Source organism: Protobothrops mucrosquamatus, unplaced genomic scaffold (assembly GCF_001527695.2).
Source record: "Protobothrops mucrosquamatus isolate PMUCROS unplaced genomic scaffold, P.Mucros_1.0 scaffold1583, whole genome shotgun sequence".
In the NCBI taxonomy this organism is placed as follows: Eukaryota; Metazoa; Chordata; class Lepidosauria; order Squamata; family Viperidae; genus Protobothrops; species Protobothrops mucrosquamatus.
In genome coordinates this window covers 197,303-214,954 of record NW_015387746.1, presented here as the reverse complement: position 1 = coordinate 214,954, position 17,652 = coordinate 197,303, and the positions used below count along the sequence as shown (strand labels likewise).

General features: G+C 42.7%; 1 protein-coding gene across 1 annotated transcript in view; it reads left to right on the top strand.

The window, feature by feature from the left end:
* LOC107293322 (coiled-coil domain-containing protein 3-like) overlaps nucleotides 1-15,263 on the top strand; it is a 28,314-nt gene extending 13,051 nt beyond the window's left edge. Inside the window, exon 3 of the mRNA XM_015822471.1 lies at nucleotides 15,225-15,263. Within this exon, the coding sequence (XP_015677957.1) occupies nucleotides 15,225-15,263 (39 nt within the window). The remainder of the gene's footprint in view (nucleotides 1-15,224) is intronic.
* Nucleotides 15,264-17,652: the final 2,389 nt, after the last annotated feature.

The following is a 17,652-nucleotide window of genomic DNA, read 5'->3' as shown; positions in this document are numbered from 1 at the left end:
ACTGAGTGGCGCCGGCCTTGCGCGCATGCGCAAGGCGGGAAAAGACCGCCTTGTGATTGGTTGGATTTGCCCGGGGATCAGAAGGTATAAATAGAGGCCTGCGTGCCTCTGCTCGGGTTGTTCGTAGATTGGAAGCAGAGAATAAAGACTTGTTAGAAATGCTTCGTCTCAAGCGCCATTATTCTCCGGACTTAACAGTAGGCATGAGCTTAAATGGACTCCAGAAGATGGTAGAGGACAGGAAAGCCTGGAGGAACATTGTCCATGGGGTCGCGATGGGTCGGACACAATTTTGCAACTAACAACAACAACAATGAAGCTGTGGAGGGCCACCATAAAAAATACAAGAACACCCAAATGTCTATGAAAATTCTCAGTCATCCAGGTCATGGTTGTCTCAAAGGTGTTTTTTTTCAAAAGGCAATTGGACTTTCTTGTTTGTTTTTTCCCCTTGAAAATGTTTCACCTTTCATCCAAGAAGCTTCTTCAGTTCACCTTTGGGACAAGAAAACCCAACGCAAATGTCCAGTCAAACCTTTGCAGACCTGGCTTTCATTTTACTTGTATGATTGCCCAAGGGGAATTCATCTTGATACATCTATTTCAAAGAAAACATAGGCTTGTTTACTCTTTCAGTGAACTGTTGGGTAACTGGAGACATCTTAGAAAAGAAAGATGGATGCAAGAGTCAAAACAGCAACAGGCATAGTGTACAGTTCCAGATGTGCACCAGGAGGAAAAAAAAAACCCTGGGATTCTGCTGGACTCAAAATCCCAGCTACCACGAGCATCTGTTCGACTTGATCTTATTCTGGGCACTATTTACTTTGCCTTTTTAACCTGCTGAGAATTTGGAAAAACAAGAAAGGAAGCCAGAATCAGGAAGCCGTGGAACTTGCTGCTACTGAGAACTAGCAGGAAAAGACAATTATTTGGAGTGAATATTTGGAAACGTCCTCCAGCTAAGTGCGGTCCAGTTTTTTTTTTAAGAGGTTCCGTCTGCCTCTTCCATTAGCAACTGTCCCGGGGATGCCAAGGTGGGCCCGCCAAACGCATTTTAAATGTCAAAAGACATAAAGCAGAATTCAATGCAGCTGAAAGATTGTATCTCCCTTAAGCCACAGAAAGTGATGAGGTTCCAGACAAAGTTGCAAGTCTCATTTACCAGCAGCTGGCAATTTTTTGTTTTTTGTTTATAAACGGTATGTCTTGTAGGTTCTCGTACACTTCTCCAGATGCTTCATGAGAGGTCCACAAGAACGAGAAAATAGGTCTTTAAACTGAAAAACAGTAGCATCTCCAAATATTTCCTTTTAGAGGAACATACCTGGTCCTGCAATGCAGACAGAAGGATGCAATTTTCAATCCTTTTAGAAAGAGATTTTGATCCATTCTCCAACCAACCAAACCCATTCCCAGCCCCATTGCTTTGTCACAATTATAGGTTGGCAACAGTTCCTGGAAGACAAAAACCAATGATGTCACCCTCCCATTCAATGTCAACATGACCTCAGGGCATGTTTTTTTCTCTACTCCATTTCTTCATCCCAGCGAATAGAGTAGAGTAGAGTAGAGTAGAGTAGAGTAGAGTAGAGTAGAGTAGAGTAGAGTAGAGTAGAGTAGAGTAGAGTAGAGTAGAGTAGAGTAGAGTAGAGCTGGAACAGACCTTGGAGGTCTTCTAATCCAGCCCCCTGCTCAAGCAGGAGAACCTATACTATTTCAGACAAGTGACTATCTAGTCTCTTCTTAAAAACCTCCAGTGATGGAGCATTCATAACTTATGGAGGCAAGTCATTCCACTGGTTAATTGTCCTCACTGTTAGGAACTTTCTTTTTAATTCCAGGTTGTTTATCTCTTTGGTCAGTTTCCAACCTTGTTTCTTGTCCTGCCCTCTGGTGCTTTGGAGAATAATTTGACCCCCTCTTCTTTGTGGCAGCCCCTTAAATACTGGAATGCTGCTATCACGTGGCCCCTGTTTCTTCTTTTCTTTAGACTAGCCAAACCCAAGTCCTGCAGCCATTCTTCATATGTTTTAGTCTCCAGGCCTTTGATCACTTTAGTTGCTCTTCTCTGAACTTTTTCCAAGGTCTCCACATCTTTTTTGTAGTATGGTGACCAAAACTGGCTGCAGCATTCCAGGTGTGGTCTTACTAGGGTTTTATAAAGCGGTACTAATACTTCGCGTGATCTTGATTCTATGCCTCTGTTTATACAACCCAGGATTGTATTAGCCTTTTTTGGCTGCTGCTGCACACTGCTGGCTCATAGTCAAGTGATCGTCCACTAGGACTCCAAGGTCCCTCTCACAGTTGCTGTTTTTGAGCCAGGTCTCACCCAATCTGTACTTAAACCTTTGATTTTTCCTGCCTAAATGTAAAACTTTGCTTTTCTCCACATTACAATTAATCAAGAACATCTCTTGGTGCTGGGGGGGGGGAGATACATTTGGATACTTTAAATTTGTATGTCCGAATTCAGTGTAACTGGGCATGTCATTGTTTTTCTCGGCAGTTCCCCACAGGATTTCCAGGGCCCATTAGTTTTGCACTGTGTTCAGTGGTTCTTACAGCAAAACTGACGTGATGAAGGTTTGTTCTTCAATCAGCTTCTCAATGAACTTGATATTGATTTGGATTGAGCAAGACTGACTGGCCCAGGGCTCACCCAGGTGGCTTCCATACATAAAAAGGACTAATATCTGGGCTTCTCCTGCTCACAATCCAGGAGCTTAACCACCACACCATGCTGGCTTCCTGGAAGTTGCTAACATACATTTATTTATATGTATTATTATGGCTGATCATATAGTCAGCCAGATGTTCAGGCTGGATTTGGCATTTTTTATCTACCAGCTGAGTTTTCTCCAAGGATCTGAGATTGGCAGATGCCGATGTTTAGTGGTGTTAAAAGTATCATTGTTGGATGTAAGCTGTTCCAAGTCAAGCTGCCTTTTGCAATTGACTAATGGTGATTTTGTCAATGCCGCAGGTGTCCAAGTGATGCTCCAGATGTTTTGGGATTGCACCCAAGGCCCCTATGACTATTGGCACTGCCTTTGCTTTGTTTTGCCACAGTTCTATTTCTATTTGCAGGTTTTTGTATTTTGTGATCTTCTCCAGTTCTTTCTCTTTCATTCTGCTGTCCTCAGGTACTGCCACGTCCACTACCAGACTTTATTGTCTTTCTTATCAACAGTTGTTAATCTATTGTAATTTTCCTACTTAAAACAAGAGATGGCAGATACAGAATCAATAACGCAAGAGATAGGCAGACGCTTAAATGCTTTCCATTCCATTACAGAGGGTATGAAATAGGGAATTCCAGTAGAAGCAAGAAATTTCTCTTTTCCCCCGAAACCTTCCTTCAATGGTTTGACTTTGTTGAAAGAAAAATCTTCACCAGGGTCCAGTCCAAGCTGGGAATAAACAAAATGGAGACTGCTTTAGAAAGAAGGTTGTAGTTTATTGAAGAGCAGAGCCAGAAAGGAACGTGGCTCTGGGAAAGCTGACCACATGGAGCTGGGAATGGTGGGTTTTTATACCTTCTTGGGCTTTTTGTGTTTGAGGTTGTTTCCTGTTCCTGTGGCATGAACTTTGACCTGAGCTTTTGAACAGGTCCTTTTGGAATTCTGATGGTGGTGGGTTAATCCTATTATGTCCTAAAGATGTTTTTAGAGTTTGGGTGGGGGATGTAGATTTCAGAGGTCCTTGTCTTTCTAACCTCATCAGCTCCAAGCTTCCTGGCCCCAATCTTCCTGAATAGGATTATCAAATCTGCATTTCTACAGACCTGGTTCCTGCCTAGTTCCTCCTTGGGGCTATTAAGAAAAACTGGGCCTGCTTTTTTGCCTTTAAGATCCTTTGGGGAAATACAATATTCTGCCTTTTAATATTCCCAAAATATTTCTTTCTCAAGGAAGGCGGGTGTGTGTGTGCTGTCCTCCCACAACTTCTTTTACTTCCTGGAGAAATCTTTAGATTTTTGGTTGATTGAGACCTTCCATACTTATTAGAAATGAGGAGGTGATAAGCCACCTGGGAAAGTCAAGGGAAATCATCAAGACAATTAAAAAACGAAAATTAGAATATTTCAGACATGTGATGCGACACCCAGAAAAATATGGCACACTCCATTTAATCTTCCAGGGAAAGATTGAAGGCAAACCAGGTCCAGGCAGAAGAAGAACATCGTGGCTTCAAAATCTAAGGGACTGGTTTGGACAAAACTCAGCAGCACTTTTTCGTGCGGCTGCTGATAAAAACAGGATCGCCAACATGATCACCAACGTCCGATAACGGATATGGCACAACAACAAGAAGATACTTACTTTGATATATAGATGGGATATTTCTCTGCCAGGTAACTGTAGCTCTGTGAAATGGCTGATTAAGTAACCCACCATCACATCTTCAGAGATTTGTGTTAACTGGTTAGCCTTTTCAAGATCTGCTAGCCTTGAAGAAGAACGACTTGTGGTCACCTCCACAAAATTATACGTAGCATAAGGCAGCATCCTGTTTTTATTGGCTTTCTAAACACATATCGGAAATTGTGACTAAATTTAAAAAAAGCCACAAGCCTTACTAGCAAGTCATTTGAAAACAAAAAGTGTACCTAACATCTAATTTCCACCAACTTTGTGGTGAAATGGAAGGTGACACTAATTATATCCCATGTTTGAGGGCAGTGAGAGATTTATCTCCTCATAATTAAGACCATGTTTCCCTTCTAGTCATTTTCCAGAGAAAGGCTACAGAAATCAAAATATGTTGTTATCTGGGGAATAATGTCCTAAATTCAAATTTTCCTGTTTCATTTTAAACATGGCTCTGAGTGATGTTTACTCTGCATTAAATAGAAAAGCTGTAGATCTTTTCAAATCAGTGGAATGCAAGCCACTCCATAAATTAATTCTGTTCTTTAAAATAAGATATTATAAATATCTTTAAAACATTAAAATATTTAGCGGCTGTTAAGGAGATGAAAAAGTAAGCTTTTTTTCTTTAATATGGAGATGGTTGGGAAAATTTCCGAGCCATATTTATTCAAACTCAGAAACTTTAAAAGCAAAAGCTTAGAAAAATGCTTGGCTGAAAGAGCAACTGGTTATTATTATTATTAGAGTTTTTCATCAGATAGATCGGAACATTTAGTCATCTTGCATAAGAAACTTTCTCTGGAAAATGGACTAACAGAGCCAAATGTTATTCTTAAATTTAAATATTATTTGGCACTGACATATTCAAAAACACTGCTTTACAATGGCAAATGATCTTGACAGATAAACATGGTATGTGTTGATATATACACTTGGAACACTGCATCTAGTTTTGATGGCAACGTTGCAAAAAAAAGAATCTGGAAAGAGTGCAGAGAAGAACAACAAAGATGATTAGGGGGATGGAGGCCAAAACATATGAAGAACGGTTGCAGGAATTGGGTATGCCTGGTCTAGAGAAAAGAAGGATTAGGGTTGACATGATAGTAGGACTAGGGGTGACATGATAGCAGTGTTCCGATATTTGAGGGGCTGCCACAAAGAAGAGGAACGTATTCTCCAAAGCACCTGAAGGCAGAACAAGAAGCAACAGATGGAAACTAATCAAGGAGAGAAGCAACCTGGAATTAAGAAGAAATTTCCTGTCAGAACAATCAATCAATGCAATGAATTGCCTCCAGAAGTTGTGGGTGCTCCATCACTGGAGGTTTTAAAGAAGAGATTGGACAGCCACTTGTCTGGAATGGCATAGGGCAGTGATGGCGAACCTTTTAGAGACCGAGTGCACAAAAACTGGCCCCACCCCTGCCCCGCCCTGCTCCACCCCCTGCCCTGCCCCCACAACGCCCCACCCTGCATGCTTGCAGGACCACTCACCGCCTCCAGGGCCCACCGCAGATTGCCCAGGCAGCCCAGCAGCACCATGGCAGCCACGCCCTCTGCCCGCACCCCGCAGCATCAACTGTGCGTGTTGGGGCGTGAGGGTAGAGTCTTGTCTACGCTGCCTGGCTGCCATGTCCTTGGCTGCGCTGCTCCACGTGGGCCACGCTCGTGGGCAACTCTCCTCCAGGGGGGGTTGCTGGTGAGGAGGGGGTCGCGGGTGGAGGCAAGGCTGGGACAACGGCACGTGTGCCCACAGAGAGGGCTCCGAGTGCCGCCTCTGGCACCCGTGCCATAGGTTCGCCACCACTGGTATAGGGTCTCCTGTTTGAGCAGTGGGATGGACTAGAAGACCTCCAAGGTCCCTTCCAACTGTGTTATTCTGTTTCACAGTTGCAACTTGAAGCGCAATTAATGTCCATCTTGAACCTCCAGGCCATTGAGAAGATCCTAGTGCAATCAAGCGGTAGGCAAAACTTACTATCCCTAATCCAGAGACTCAGAGCTAGACAATAACGTTACTTGGGGGTGACTTCCTTACGATGAGGTCTTTCCTTCCTGGCACTCAAGATCGCTGTTGTGCCCATGGGGAGGGCACAAAGGAAGGGTTACTTCTCAATTCGGAGGCATGGGAGACTGGACTGCTGGATCTAGTCTGTGAAAAAGGCTCCGCCCGTCGGCTCAGGGGTGGAAGGAGCTCGCAATTGCTGCAGAAAGAGATGTGACTTCAGCCGAGGGATCCTTTGCTTCCCAAAGGCCTTTAGAGCAGTCAACCAGGAGAAGTCAAAAGGAGAGGAATTTCACTGTCATCTCTTCATCCATCTCTAAGAGAATGTGACATTTCCTTTTCTTCTCTCCCAGTAAACATCGTTTAACATTAGAATGCTTACCAGACACTTTGCAAAAAGGCCCAGTCTCTGGAAGGAAAGCAAACCCAAACCTCTTTTTATAAACCAAGATAAGCCCCGGCTTTGAAATGTAAACAAAACGCTTAGAAAGGGCTGTTAGACAAGCCAGAACTTGCTCCGGGTGACAATCTGCCTCCCGTGCTCTCTGGAGCTTCTTAAACTAGATGAGAAGGCTTCGGGGTGGTTTTTGTGTTTTTTTTGCTTTCTTTTTTTGGAGGGCTTTTTCTTCTTTAATTTCATTTTCAACCTTCTTCCTTTGCTGAGGTCCTGTATTCAAACGTTCCACCTGTCAAACGGCTGGCAAAGCTTTGCGTTCGAGAGACAGGGTTGAAAGATCTCAAGTGAAAATAAAACAAATCCATTTTCTAGACATCCCTGATCTAATTTCAGGAGTCTATCAGCGGGCACAGCAGCGCCTGCATTTTCTACGTTGCATGAGAAAAGCACATCTTCCTTCCCCTGTCCTGACCACTTTCTACAGGGGGACGATCGAGAGCATCCTGTCATACAGCATCACAGTCTGGTTTGGAAGCATCCCTCCTTCAGACAGGAAGGCAGTGCGGAGAGTGGTGAGGACGGCAGAAAAGATCATTGGCAGTTCTCTCCCTTCCATCCAGGACATGGAACATAAGCATTGCTTGAGCAGGGTCCGCAAGATTGTCTGGGACACTACACACCCTCTTCACAACTTGTTTTTCTTGTTACCTTCTGGGAGGAGGGGGCTCCATGGTATCCGAAGCAGAACCTCCAGATTCAGTCACAGTTTTCTTCCATACAGTGTTAATCTTGTGAACTCTAAAGCTTCCTCCTTCCATTATGTATTCAAGATGGACAATGATTAATATTTATATGTTACTTATATGTAAAGGTGTAGGTCTGTACATATGTTGTATATAGTATGGTTTTTAAATGTGTCTTATGTATGTGTACACTTTGAGAGCAAGCAACTAAATTTCATTTTTAATATGTGCCATTGTGCTGTGGGAAGTCAGCCCCCCAGAGAAGGAAATATTAAAAGGGCAGGAAAATATATTTCCTCAAAGGATCTTAAAGAGGCAGAAAAGCATGCCCAGTTTTTTTCTTAATAATCCCAAATCTCCCTTCCCCAAGCAGAAACCAGCTCTGTAGAAATGCAGATGTAAACCATCAGGAAGGTTGAAGCTAGAAGCTTAGGAAGACAGACACCTAAAATCTACATACTCCATCCAAACTCCAAGAAGGACATAATAGGATTAACCCACAGATGCCAAAGGCACACAGGTCAAAGCATGCCACAGGAACAACTCCAAACAAAAGGCTCAAGAAGGTATAAAAACTCACTCCCTACATGTGCTTGCTCTCTTTTCTTCCAGAGCCATCTTTCTGTCTGGCTCTCCTCTTCAATAAACTGCAACCTTCTTCCATTTTGTTTATTCCCGGCTTGGACTGGACCACAATGAAGACTTTTCTTTCAACAGTGCCCACAGGAGAATAAATGACAATAAACCATGTTACTAACTTAACAACTGCAGTGATTCACTTAACAACTGTGGCAAGAAAGGCCATAAAATGGGAGCAAAACTCACTTAACAAACATATCGCTTTGCAACAGAAATTTTGGGCTCAGTTGTGGTCGTAAGTCGAGGACCGCCTGTTTGTTGAAAATAAAGCCGCCCCCCCTTTAAAAGACCCATTGCCTTTTGAGTTCTCACAGGCATTTGCATAAGGCCTAAAAATGGAGACCCCTCCAGGGAAGAGAAATTAGAATTAAGTAATCTCGTCAACATAATCACCCTATGGTACTGCTTGGAAGAATCTTTTTTAACAAGAAAACTCAACGAGATCAGACAGAAGTCAAAGCACCGGCTGGGGGGAAATAAAATAAAAATGAAGAAAACTGTGTTTTGCAAACAGAGGATTGTGCACCCTGAAAAGCCTCCGCTAATTTTGCACACTGAACGCACAAAAATAAGAATCAGCACTGCAATGACAGAGATCAATGCATATTCCGAAAGTCTGATATATATAGATCATGTGGAGTGTTAATACCACTTTATAATGCCTTGGTAAGGCCACACTGACCAGGTTTGGTCATCACAATGTAAAAATACATACAAACCTGAGACTCTAGAAAGAGTACAGAGAAGAGCAACAAAGATGATTAGGAGACTGGAGGCTAAAACATGAAGAACAGTTGCTGGAATTGGGTATGTCTAGTTTAATGAAAAGAAGGACAAGGGGGGACATGATAGCAGTCTTCCAATATTTGAGGGGCTGCCCCAAAGAAGAGGGAGTCATCGATAAAAGGTTTCGTTGACTTCCGTCCTGTTCTTCGTTGCCTACCTTTGATTAGTTCCTCTCTTCGTTGGATCTTGATTCCTCTTTAAAGGACTGTCAATCTTGTTATTAGTCACCTTGTTTAACGGAAGTCTTCAATACACACGAGGTAGTGACCTCCAAAAATTCTTCTCTGACCTGTCGGTAAACAGACTTTACGCATAGGGTCTCCTGCTTGAGCAGGGGGTTGGACTAGAAGACCTCCAAGGTCCCTTCCAATGCTGTTATTCTGTTAGTTAAGCTTGCCCTAGCTCCCATCTGCTCCTCTAAAAAGTGATAAATGGATTTTTAAATCCGCTTAGCCTCTGCAAGTGAAAAGTAGATCTTTTCTGTGGATATTGTCCAACGAGATGTAATTGGGGGATTAAGGGCAATTTTGCATTGTAGCCTAAGCTATTTGTGGTCCAGGCTGTTTTCAGCCAGCCCAGAGAGTCCCGTAGGAATTACTGTGAATCAGAAATGGCAAAATTGAGTATTGGTTTATGAAGTAAACACAGCCTTCTTGATATAATGTTTGTTTCGGACCTATTAAATGGTTGGCTTAGTTCAATTAATAATCAGATGTTGAAGCCCAGGATGGGATTTGCTATCAGATTTTAGCAGCAGCAACGACTCTTTCATTTCCAAGCACGGCTAAGTTGATGGATGGATTTCTGAATTGCTTCCCTTTAATCTCTTGCCTGCTGCTTAAAAACCATCTTCAGCTCAAAGATTCTCCGGCTTAATCAAACGGAACTCTCTATTGTGGAATATGTGTATTCCATAACGATCTTTCCAACCAATAAAAACACCGCTTTATCTGCTGTTTCATTTGTGTTGTTGTCATGGGATTGTTTCATCTCCTTTGTGGGATGATGCCTGGAGAACCTTTAACGCACCTTGAATGAAATCAGCGAGTCAGAACTGAAGCTTTTGGAGTTTTCATGCTAGCTGAATCCAGCGAGTATAAAAACTCCCGTTTCCCCCTCTCAATTCATCTCTGCACACATTAGACCGGGAGAGCAGAGGTGACTATTAAATTACTTAGCAAGGTAAGCGTAATGTAATTATGCTCTTAATCTTTGCAGAATAGGTTAAGGGAAATCTCATTTGCGGGCTGGGGTTTATCAAAGCCATCCCTTTGAGTTTGCTGGGTGCAAATTAAAAAGTGTTCACTTTATTATAGCAAAGTAAGGGGGATTTCCCTCCCCCCCCATGGAAAAGACTCTCCTTTTGTCCCTAAGCTAAGCTAAGATCTAGAATTATTTGGGTTTTCCTAGAGCAGAGGTTTATTTGACCAGTTTTGGTCACCACGATGTAAAAAAGATGCTGAGACTCTAGAAAGAGTACAGAGAAGAGCAACAAAGATGATTAGGGGACTGGAGGCTAAAACTTACAAGGAATGGTTGCTGGAATTGGGGATGTCTAGTTTAATGAAGAGAAGGACAAGGGGGGACAGGATAGCAGTGTTCCAGTATCTCAGGGGCTGCCATAAAGAAGAGGGAGTCAAGCTATTCTCCAAAGCGCCTGAAGGCAGGACAAGAAGCAACGGATGGAAACTAATCAAGGAGAGAAGCAACCTGGAACTAAGGAGAAACTTCCTGACAGTGAGAACAATTAACCAGTGGAACAACCTGCCTCCAGAAGCTGTGAATGCTCCGACGCTGGATGTTTTTAAGAAGAGACTGGACAGCCATTTGTCCGAAATGTTATAGGGACTCCTGCCTGAGCAGGGGGTAGGACTAGATGACCTCCAAAGTCCCTTCCAACTCTGCTATTCTATTCTATTCTATTCTATTCTATTCTATTCCATTCCATTCCATTCCATTCCATTCCACTCCACTCCATTCCACTCCACTCTACTTCTATTCTGTTCTGTTCTGTTCTGTTCTTTTTGTTCTGTTCTTTTCCGTTCCGTTCCGTTCCGTTCTTTTCCGCTCCACTCCACTCCACTCCATTCCATTCCAGTCCACTCCAATTTTGGGGCTCCGTTGTAGTCGTAAGGATGTGGTCGTATCTGTACTATGAGTAGTTAGAATCATCCAGAGACTAGACATTCACCTGTCTGAGACAGTAGGTTCTCCTGCTTGAGCAGGGGGCTAGATTAGAAGACCTCCAAAGTCCCTTCCAGTTCTATTCTATTCTATTCTATTCTATTCTATTCTATTCTATTCTATTCTATTCTATTCTATTCAACATTCCTATTCTATTCTATTCTATTCTATTCTATTCGATTCTATTCGATTCAACATTTCTATTCTATTCTATTCTATTCGATTCGATTCGATTCGATTCGATTCAACATTTCTATTCTATTCTATTCTATTCTATTCTATTCTATTCTATTCTATTCTATTCTATTCTATTCTATTCTATCTTTTCTTAAAAATCTCCCATGATGGAGCACCACGATGAAGCCATCCATTGATTAATTGTTCTCACTATCAGGAAATTTCTCCTTGGTTCTAGGTTGCTTCTCTCAATTAGTCTCCATCCGTTGCTTCTTGTCCTGCTTCAGTTGCTTTGGAAAATAGCTTGACTGCCTCTTCTTTGTGGCAGCCCCTCAGATATTGGAAGACTGCTGTCATGTCATCCTTAGTCCTTCTTTTCATTAAACTAGGCATACCCAGTTCCTGCAACTGTTCTTTATATGTTTTACCCTCCAGCTCACCCTTCTCAGGAGCAAACTCCATAATTGATTTCCCTGTATTTGTTTCTCCAGCCAAGCATTGCAGAAACGCATCTGAAGAGTGCTTGTAGAGACTTTTGTTAAAACATCTCTCCCTTTGCTTCCAGTTTCAAGAACCGATAATTGCAAAAACATGCACAAATGCTTGAAAGCAGCCTCTTTTAACCAAAGATAAAAACCCGTTGGAGTGCCAGGGTGCTCCCATGGCAACTTGGCATGTTGTAAGACATATATGCTCGAAGGCACATAGCAAGCCAGCTGGGAGATCCCTGTGATTTTAACCAAAGCAGTTTAGATCAAGATTTCAGCCGAGAGAGCCTTAAGGATGCAAATTGCTTTGTGAAAAAAAAGTTCCACCAACTTTAAAGCTTGTTTGATATCCTCCTTCTTTTTGACAGTTTAAATAAAATCTGATTTTAAAAAAAATGAAGAAGGAACAAAACTAGCCCAACTAGCTGAGTGCTTTCAATAACGATGTATTTTTATCCTAAACGAAGTAATTCCTTTTTTTTCACTAGTTAAAAGAGCAGGATTTCACTGCAACCAGCATCCCAACCCAAAACCTGCTCAAGTATTCTCCCGGTATATTTAACAAACCATCTGCAAAACGGTTACAGAATTGAAGTACCGGTAACTATAATAAAAAACTTGGTCCCATTTGGTCAAGAGAAAAGACAATGATAGAGGAGGAAATTTGTAGCTCGGCGTTGAACGGTGGGGTCCTTGGTGCTCTCTGAGCTTGGTTGTTTTCTTGCAGACATTTTATGACCCAACTAGGGAACATCATCAGTAATAGAAGGGAGAGGAGGAGGAGGAGGAGGAGGAGGAGGAAGAGGAGGAGGAGGAGGAGGACTGTAGGGTCCTTGGTGCTCTCTGAGCTTGGTTGTTTTCNAGCTATTTTCCAAAGCAACTGAAGGCAGGACAAGAAGCAACGGATGGAAACTAATCAAGGAGAGAAGCAACCTAGAACTAAGGAGAAATTTCCTGACAGTTAGAACAATAATCAGTGGAACAAATTGCCTTCAGAAGTTATGTGTGCTCCATCACTGGAGGTTTTTAAGAAGAGACTGGACAGCCATTTGTCTGAAATGATAGGGTTTCCTGCTTGAGCAGGGGGTTGGACTAGAAGACCTCTGAGGTCCCTTCCAACTCTTTTATTCTGTTAGTTAAGCTTGCCCCAGCTCCCATCTGCTCCTCTAAAAAGTGATAAATGGATTTTTAAATCCGCTTAGCCTCTGCAAGTGAAAAGTAGATCTTTTCTGTGGATATTGTCCAACGAGATGTAATTGGGGGATTAAGGGCAATTTTGCATCGTAGCCTAAGCTATTTGTGGTCCAGGCTGTTTTCAGCCAGCTTAGAGAGTCCCGTAGGAATTACTGTGAATCAGAAATGGCAAAATTGAGTATCGGTTTATGAAGTAAACACAGCCTTCTTGATATAATGTTTGTTTCGGACCTATTAAATGGTTGGCTTAGTTCAATTAATAATCAGATGTTGAAGCCCAGGATGGGATTTGCTATCAGATTTTAGCAGCAGCAACGACTCTTTCATTTCCAAGCACGGCTAAGTTGATGGATGGATTTCTGAATTGCTTCCCTTTAATCTCTTGCCTGCTGCTTAAAAACCATCTTCCGCTCAAAGATTCTCCGGCTTAATCAAACTGAACTCTCTATTGTGGAATATGTGTATTCCATAACGATCTTTCCAACCAATAAAAACACTGCTTTATCGGCTGTTTTATTTGTGTTGTTGTCATGGGATTGTTTCATCTCCTTTGTGGGATGATGCCTGGAGAACCTTTAACGCACCTTGAATGAAATCAGCGAGTCAGAACTGAAGCTTTTGGAGTTTTCACGCTAGCTGAATCCAGCGAGTATAAAAAATCCCGTTTCCCCCTCTCAATTCATCTCTGCACACATTACACCGGGAGAGCAGAGGTGACTATTAAATTACTTAGCAAGGTAAGCGTAATGTAATTATGCTCTTAATCTTTGCAGAATAGGTTAAGGGAAATCTCATTTGCGGGCTGGGGTTTATCAAAGCCATCCCTTTGAGTTTTCTGGGTGCAAATTAAAAAGTGTTCACTTTATTATAGCAAAGTAAGGGGGATTTCCCTCCCCCCCATGGAGAAGACTCTCCTTTTGTCCCTAAGATAAGCTAAGATCTAGAATTATTTGGGTTTTCCTAGAGCAGAGGTTTATTTGACCAGTTTTGGTCACCACGATGTAAAAAAGATGTTGAGACTCTAGAAAGAGTGCAGAGAAGAGCAACAAAGATGATCAAGGGACTGGAGGCTAAAACATACAAGAAACGGTTGCTGGAATTGGGTATGTCTAGTTTAATGAAGAGAAGGGCGAGGGGGGACAGGATAGCAGTGATCCAGTATCTCTGGGGCTGCCCCAAAGAAGAGGGAGTCAAGCTATTCTCCAAAGTGCCTGAAGGCAGGACAAGAAGCAATGGGTGGAAACTAATCAAGGAGAGAAGCAACCTAGAACTAAGGAGAAACTTCCTGACAGTGAGAACAATTAACCAGTGGAACAACCTGCCTCCAGAAGCTGTGAATGCTCCGATGCTGGATGTTTTTAAGAAGAGACTGGACAGCCATTTGTCCGAAATGTTATAGGGACTCCTGCCTGAGCAGGGGGTAGGACTAGATGACCTCCAAAGTCCCTTCCAACTCTGTTATTCTATTCTATTCTATTCTATTCTATTCTATTCTATTCCATTCCACTCCACTCCACTCCACTCCACTCTACTTCTATTCTGTTCTGTTCCGCTCCACTCCACTCCATTCCATTCCACTCCACTGCAATTTTGGAGCTCCGTTGTGGTCGTACGGACGTGGTCGTATCTGTACTATGAGTAGTTAGAATCATCTAGAGACTAGACATTCACCTGTCTGAGACGGTATAGGTTCTCCTGCTTGAGCAGGGGGCTAGACTAGAAGACCTCCTGGAAGTCCCTTCCAGTTCTATTCTATTCTATTCTATTCTATTCTATTCTATTCTATTCTATTCTATTCTATTCTATTCTATTCTATTCTATTCAACATTCCTATTCTATTCTATTCAACATTCCTATCCTATCCTATCCTATCCTATCCTATCTTTTCTTAAAAATCTCCCATGATGGAGCACCACGATGAAGCCATCCATTGATTAATTGTTCTTACTGTCAGGAAATTTCTCCTTGGTTCTAGGTTGCTTCTCTCAATTAGTGTCCATCCGTTGCTTCTTGTCCTGCCTTTGGGTGCTTTGGAGAATAGCTTGACTCCCTCTTCTTTGTGGCAGCCCCTCGGATATTGGAAGACTGCTGTCATGTCATCCTTAGTCCTTCTTTTCATTAAACTAGGCATACCCAGTTCCTGCAACTGTTCTTTATATGTTTTACCCTCCAGCTCACCCTTCTCAGGAGCAAACTCCATAATTGATTTCCCTGTATTTGTTTCTCCAGCCAAGCATTGCAGAAACGCATCTGAAGAGTGTTTGTTGAGACTTTTGTTAAAACATCTCTCCCTTTGCTTCCAGTTTCAAGAACCGATAATTGCAAAAACATGCACAAATGCTTGAAAGCAGCCTCTTTTAACCAAAGATAAAAACCTGTTGGAGTGCCAGGGTGCTCCCATGGCAACTTGGCATGTTGTAAGACATATATGCTCAAAGGCACATAGCAAGCCAGCTGGGAGATCCCTGTGCTTTTAACCAAAGCCGTTTAGATCAAGATTTGCAGTCGAGAGAGCCTTAAGGATGCAAATTGCTTTGTGAAAAAAAAGTTTCTCCAACTTTAAGGCTCGTTTGATATCCTCCTTCTTTTTGACAGTTTAAATAAAATCTGATTTAAAAAAAAATAAAAATGAAGGAGCAAAACCAGCCCAACTAGCTGAGTGCTTTCAGTAATGATGTATTTTTATCCTAAACGAAGTAATTCCTTTTTTTTTCACTAGTTAAAAGAGCAGGATTTCTCTGCAACCAGCACCCCAACCCAAAAACCTGCTCAAGTATTCTCCTGGTATGTTTAACAAACCATCTACAAAACGGTTACAGATTTGAAGTAACTATAATAAAAAACGTGGTCCCATTTGGTCAAGAGAAAAGACGGTGATAAATCGACAGAGGAGGGTATTTGTAGCCCGGGGTTGAACGGTGGGGTCCTTGGTGCTCTCTGAGCTTGGTTGTTTTCTTGCAGACGTTTCATGACCCAACTAGGGAACATCATCAGTAATAGAAGGGAGAGGAGGAGGAGGAGGAGGAGGAGGAGGAAGAGGAGGAGGAGGAGGAGGACTGTAGGGTCCTTGGTGCTCTCTGAGCTTGGTTGTTTTCTTGCAGACATTTCATGACCGAACTAGGAAACATCATCAGTAATAGAAGGGAGAGGAGGAGGAGGAGGAGGAGGAGGAGGACTATGGTGGTCCTTGGTGCTCTCTGAGCTCGGTTGTTTTCTTGCAGACATTTCATGACCCAACTAGGGAACATCATCAGTAATAGAAGGGAGGGGAGGAGGAGGAGGAGGATGACGACGACGACTGTGGGGTCCTTGGTGCTCTCTGAGCTTGGTTGTTTTCTTGCAGACATTTCATGACCCAACTAGGGAACAACATTAGTAATAGAAGGGAGAGGAAGAGGAGGGGAGGAATGTGGGGGCTCTTAGTGCTCTCTGAGCTTGGTGATTTTCTTGTAGACATTTCATGACCCAACTAGATAATGTCATCAGTGATAGATGGGAATTGGATTTGTAGAATGGAGGAAGAGGAGGAAGAGGTAGTGGTGGTGAAGGTGAGGAAGAGGAGAAGGAAGAAGATGCCAATAACTGTGGGGTCCTTGGTGCTCTCTGAGCTTGGTGGTTTTCTTGCAGACATTTCATTATCCATCTAGGTAACATCATCATTGTAGATGTGGTCCAGATAAAAGGCAAACTGGCTCACTCTTTCCAGTGCTGCTTATGGCTTCTGGACAATAGAATAAGGCCCATAAAACTTGTAAAATGGGGGTGGGGAACCTTGCTCTTTAATTATTTCCTGGGGAGGGTTCCACAAATCACATCAAGATGAGGTCTAAGTAGGTCCACTTATGGTCTCTCTACTCGGACCTAATGCTTCAAAGAGGGAATACATTTGCCACACTCTAAATGAAAGGTATTCCAAACTTTTGATTTATACCTTATGCTCGGTCCTAAATTACCAAGCCTGCTATAAATTCGTGTTCTCCGTGCAACTGCAGGATTAAAGATCTCAGCAAAGAGAAACCTAAGATAAGTAGTCACCAAGCATTTAGCTTCAGGCCTAAAACGAGACAAAGAAGCATCTTTGCCCACAGCTCCTCTACCACAACATCCCAATAATTAAAGTCCTTTGAACTTTAATGTGATAGAAAAAAGCTGAACGGTAACAAATTGTTCTGTAAGAAGTTTAGTACTTGGTACCACTTGAAGTTGAAACTCATCATTAAGAAAACCAAGATCATGGCATCCGGCCCTCTCAATTCCTGGCAAATAGATGGGGAAGAAATGGAGGCAGTGACAGATTTTATCTTCCTGGGCTCCAAGATCACCGCAGATGGGGACTGCAGCCAAGAAATTAAAAGTCGCTTGCTCCTGGGGAGGAAAGCTATGGCAAATCTAGACAGCATACTAAAAAGCAGAGACATCACCCTGCCAACAAAAGTGTGTATAGTCAAGGCCATGGTTTTCCCAGTTGCCATGTATGGCTGTGGAAGTTGGACCATAAGAAAGGCTGAGCGCCAAAGAATGGAGGCCCTTGAACTCTGGTGCTGGAGAAGACTCCTGCGAGTCCTCTGGACTGCAAGGCAATCCAACCGGTCAGTCCTAGAGGAGATCAATCCCGACTGCTCTTTAGAAGGCCAGATCCTGAAGTTGAAACTCAAGT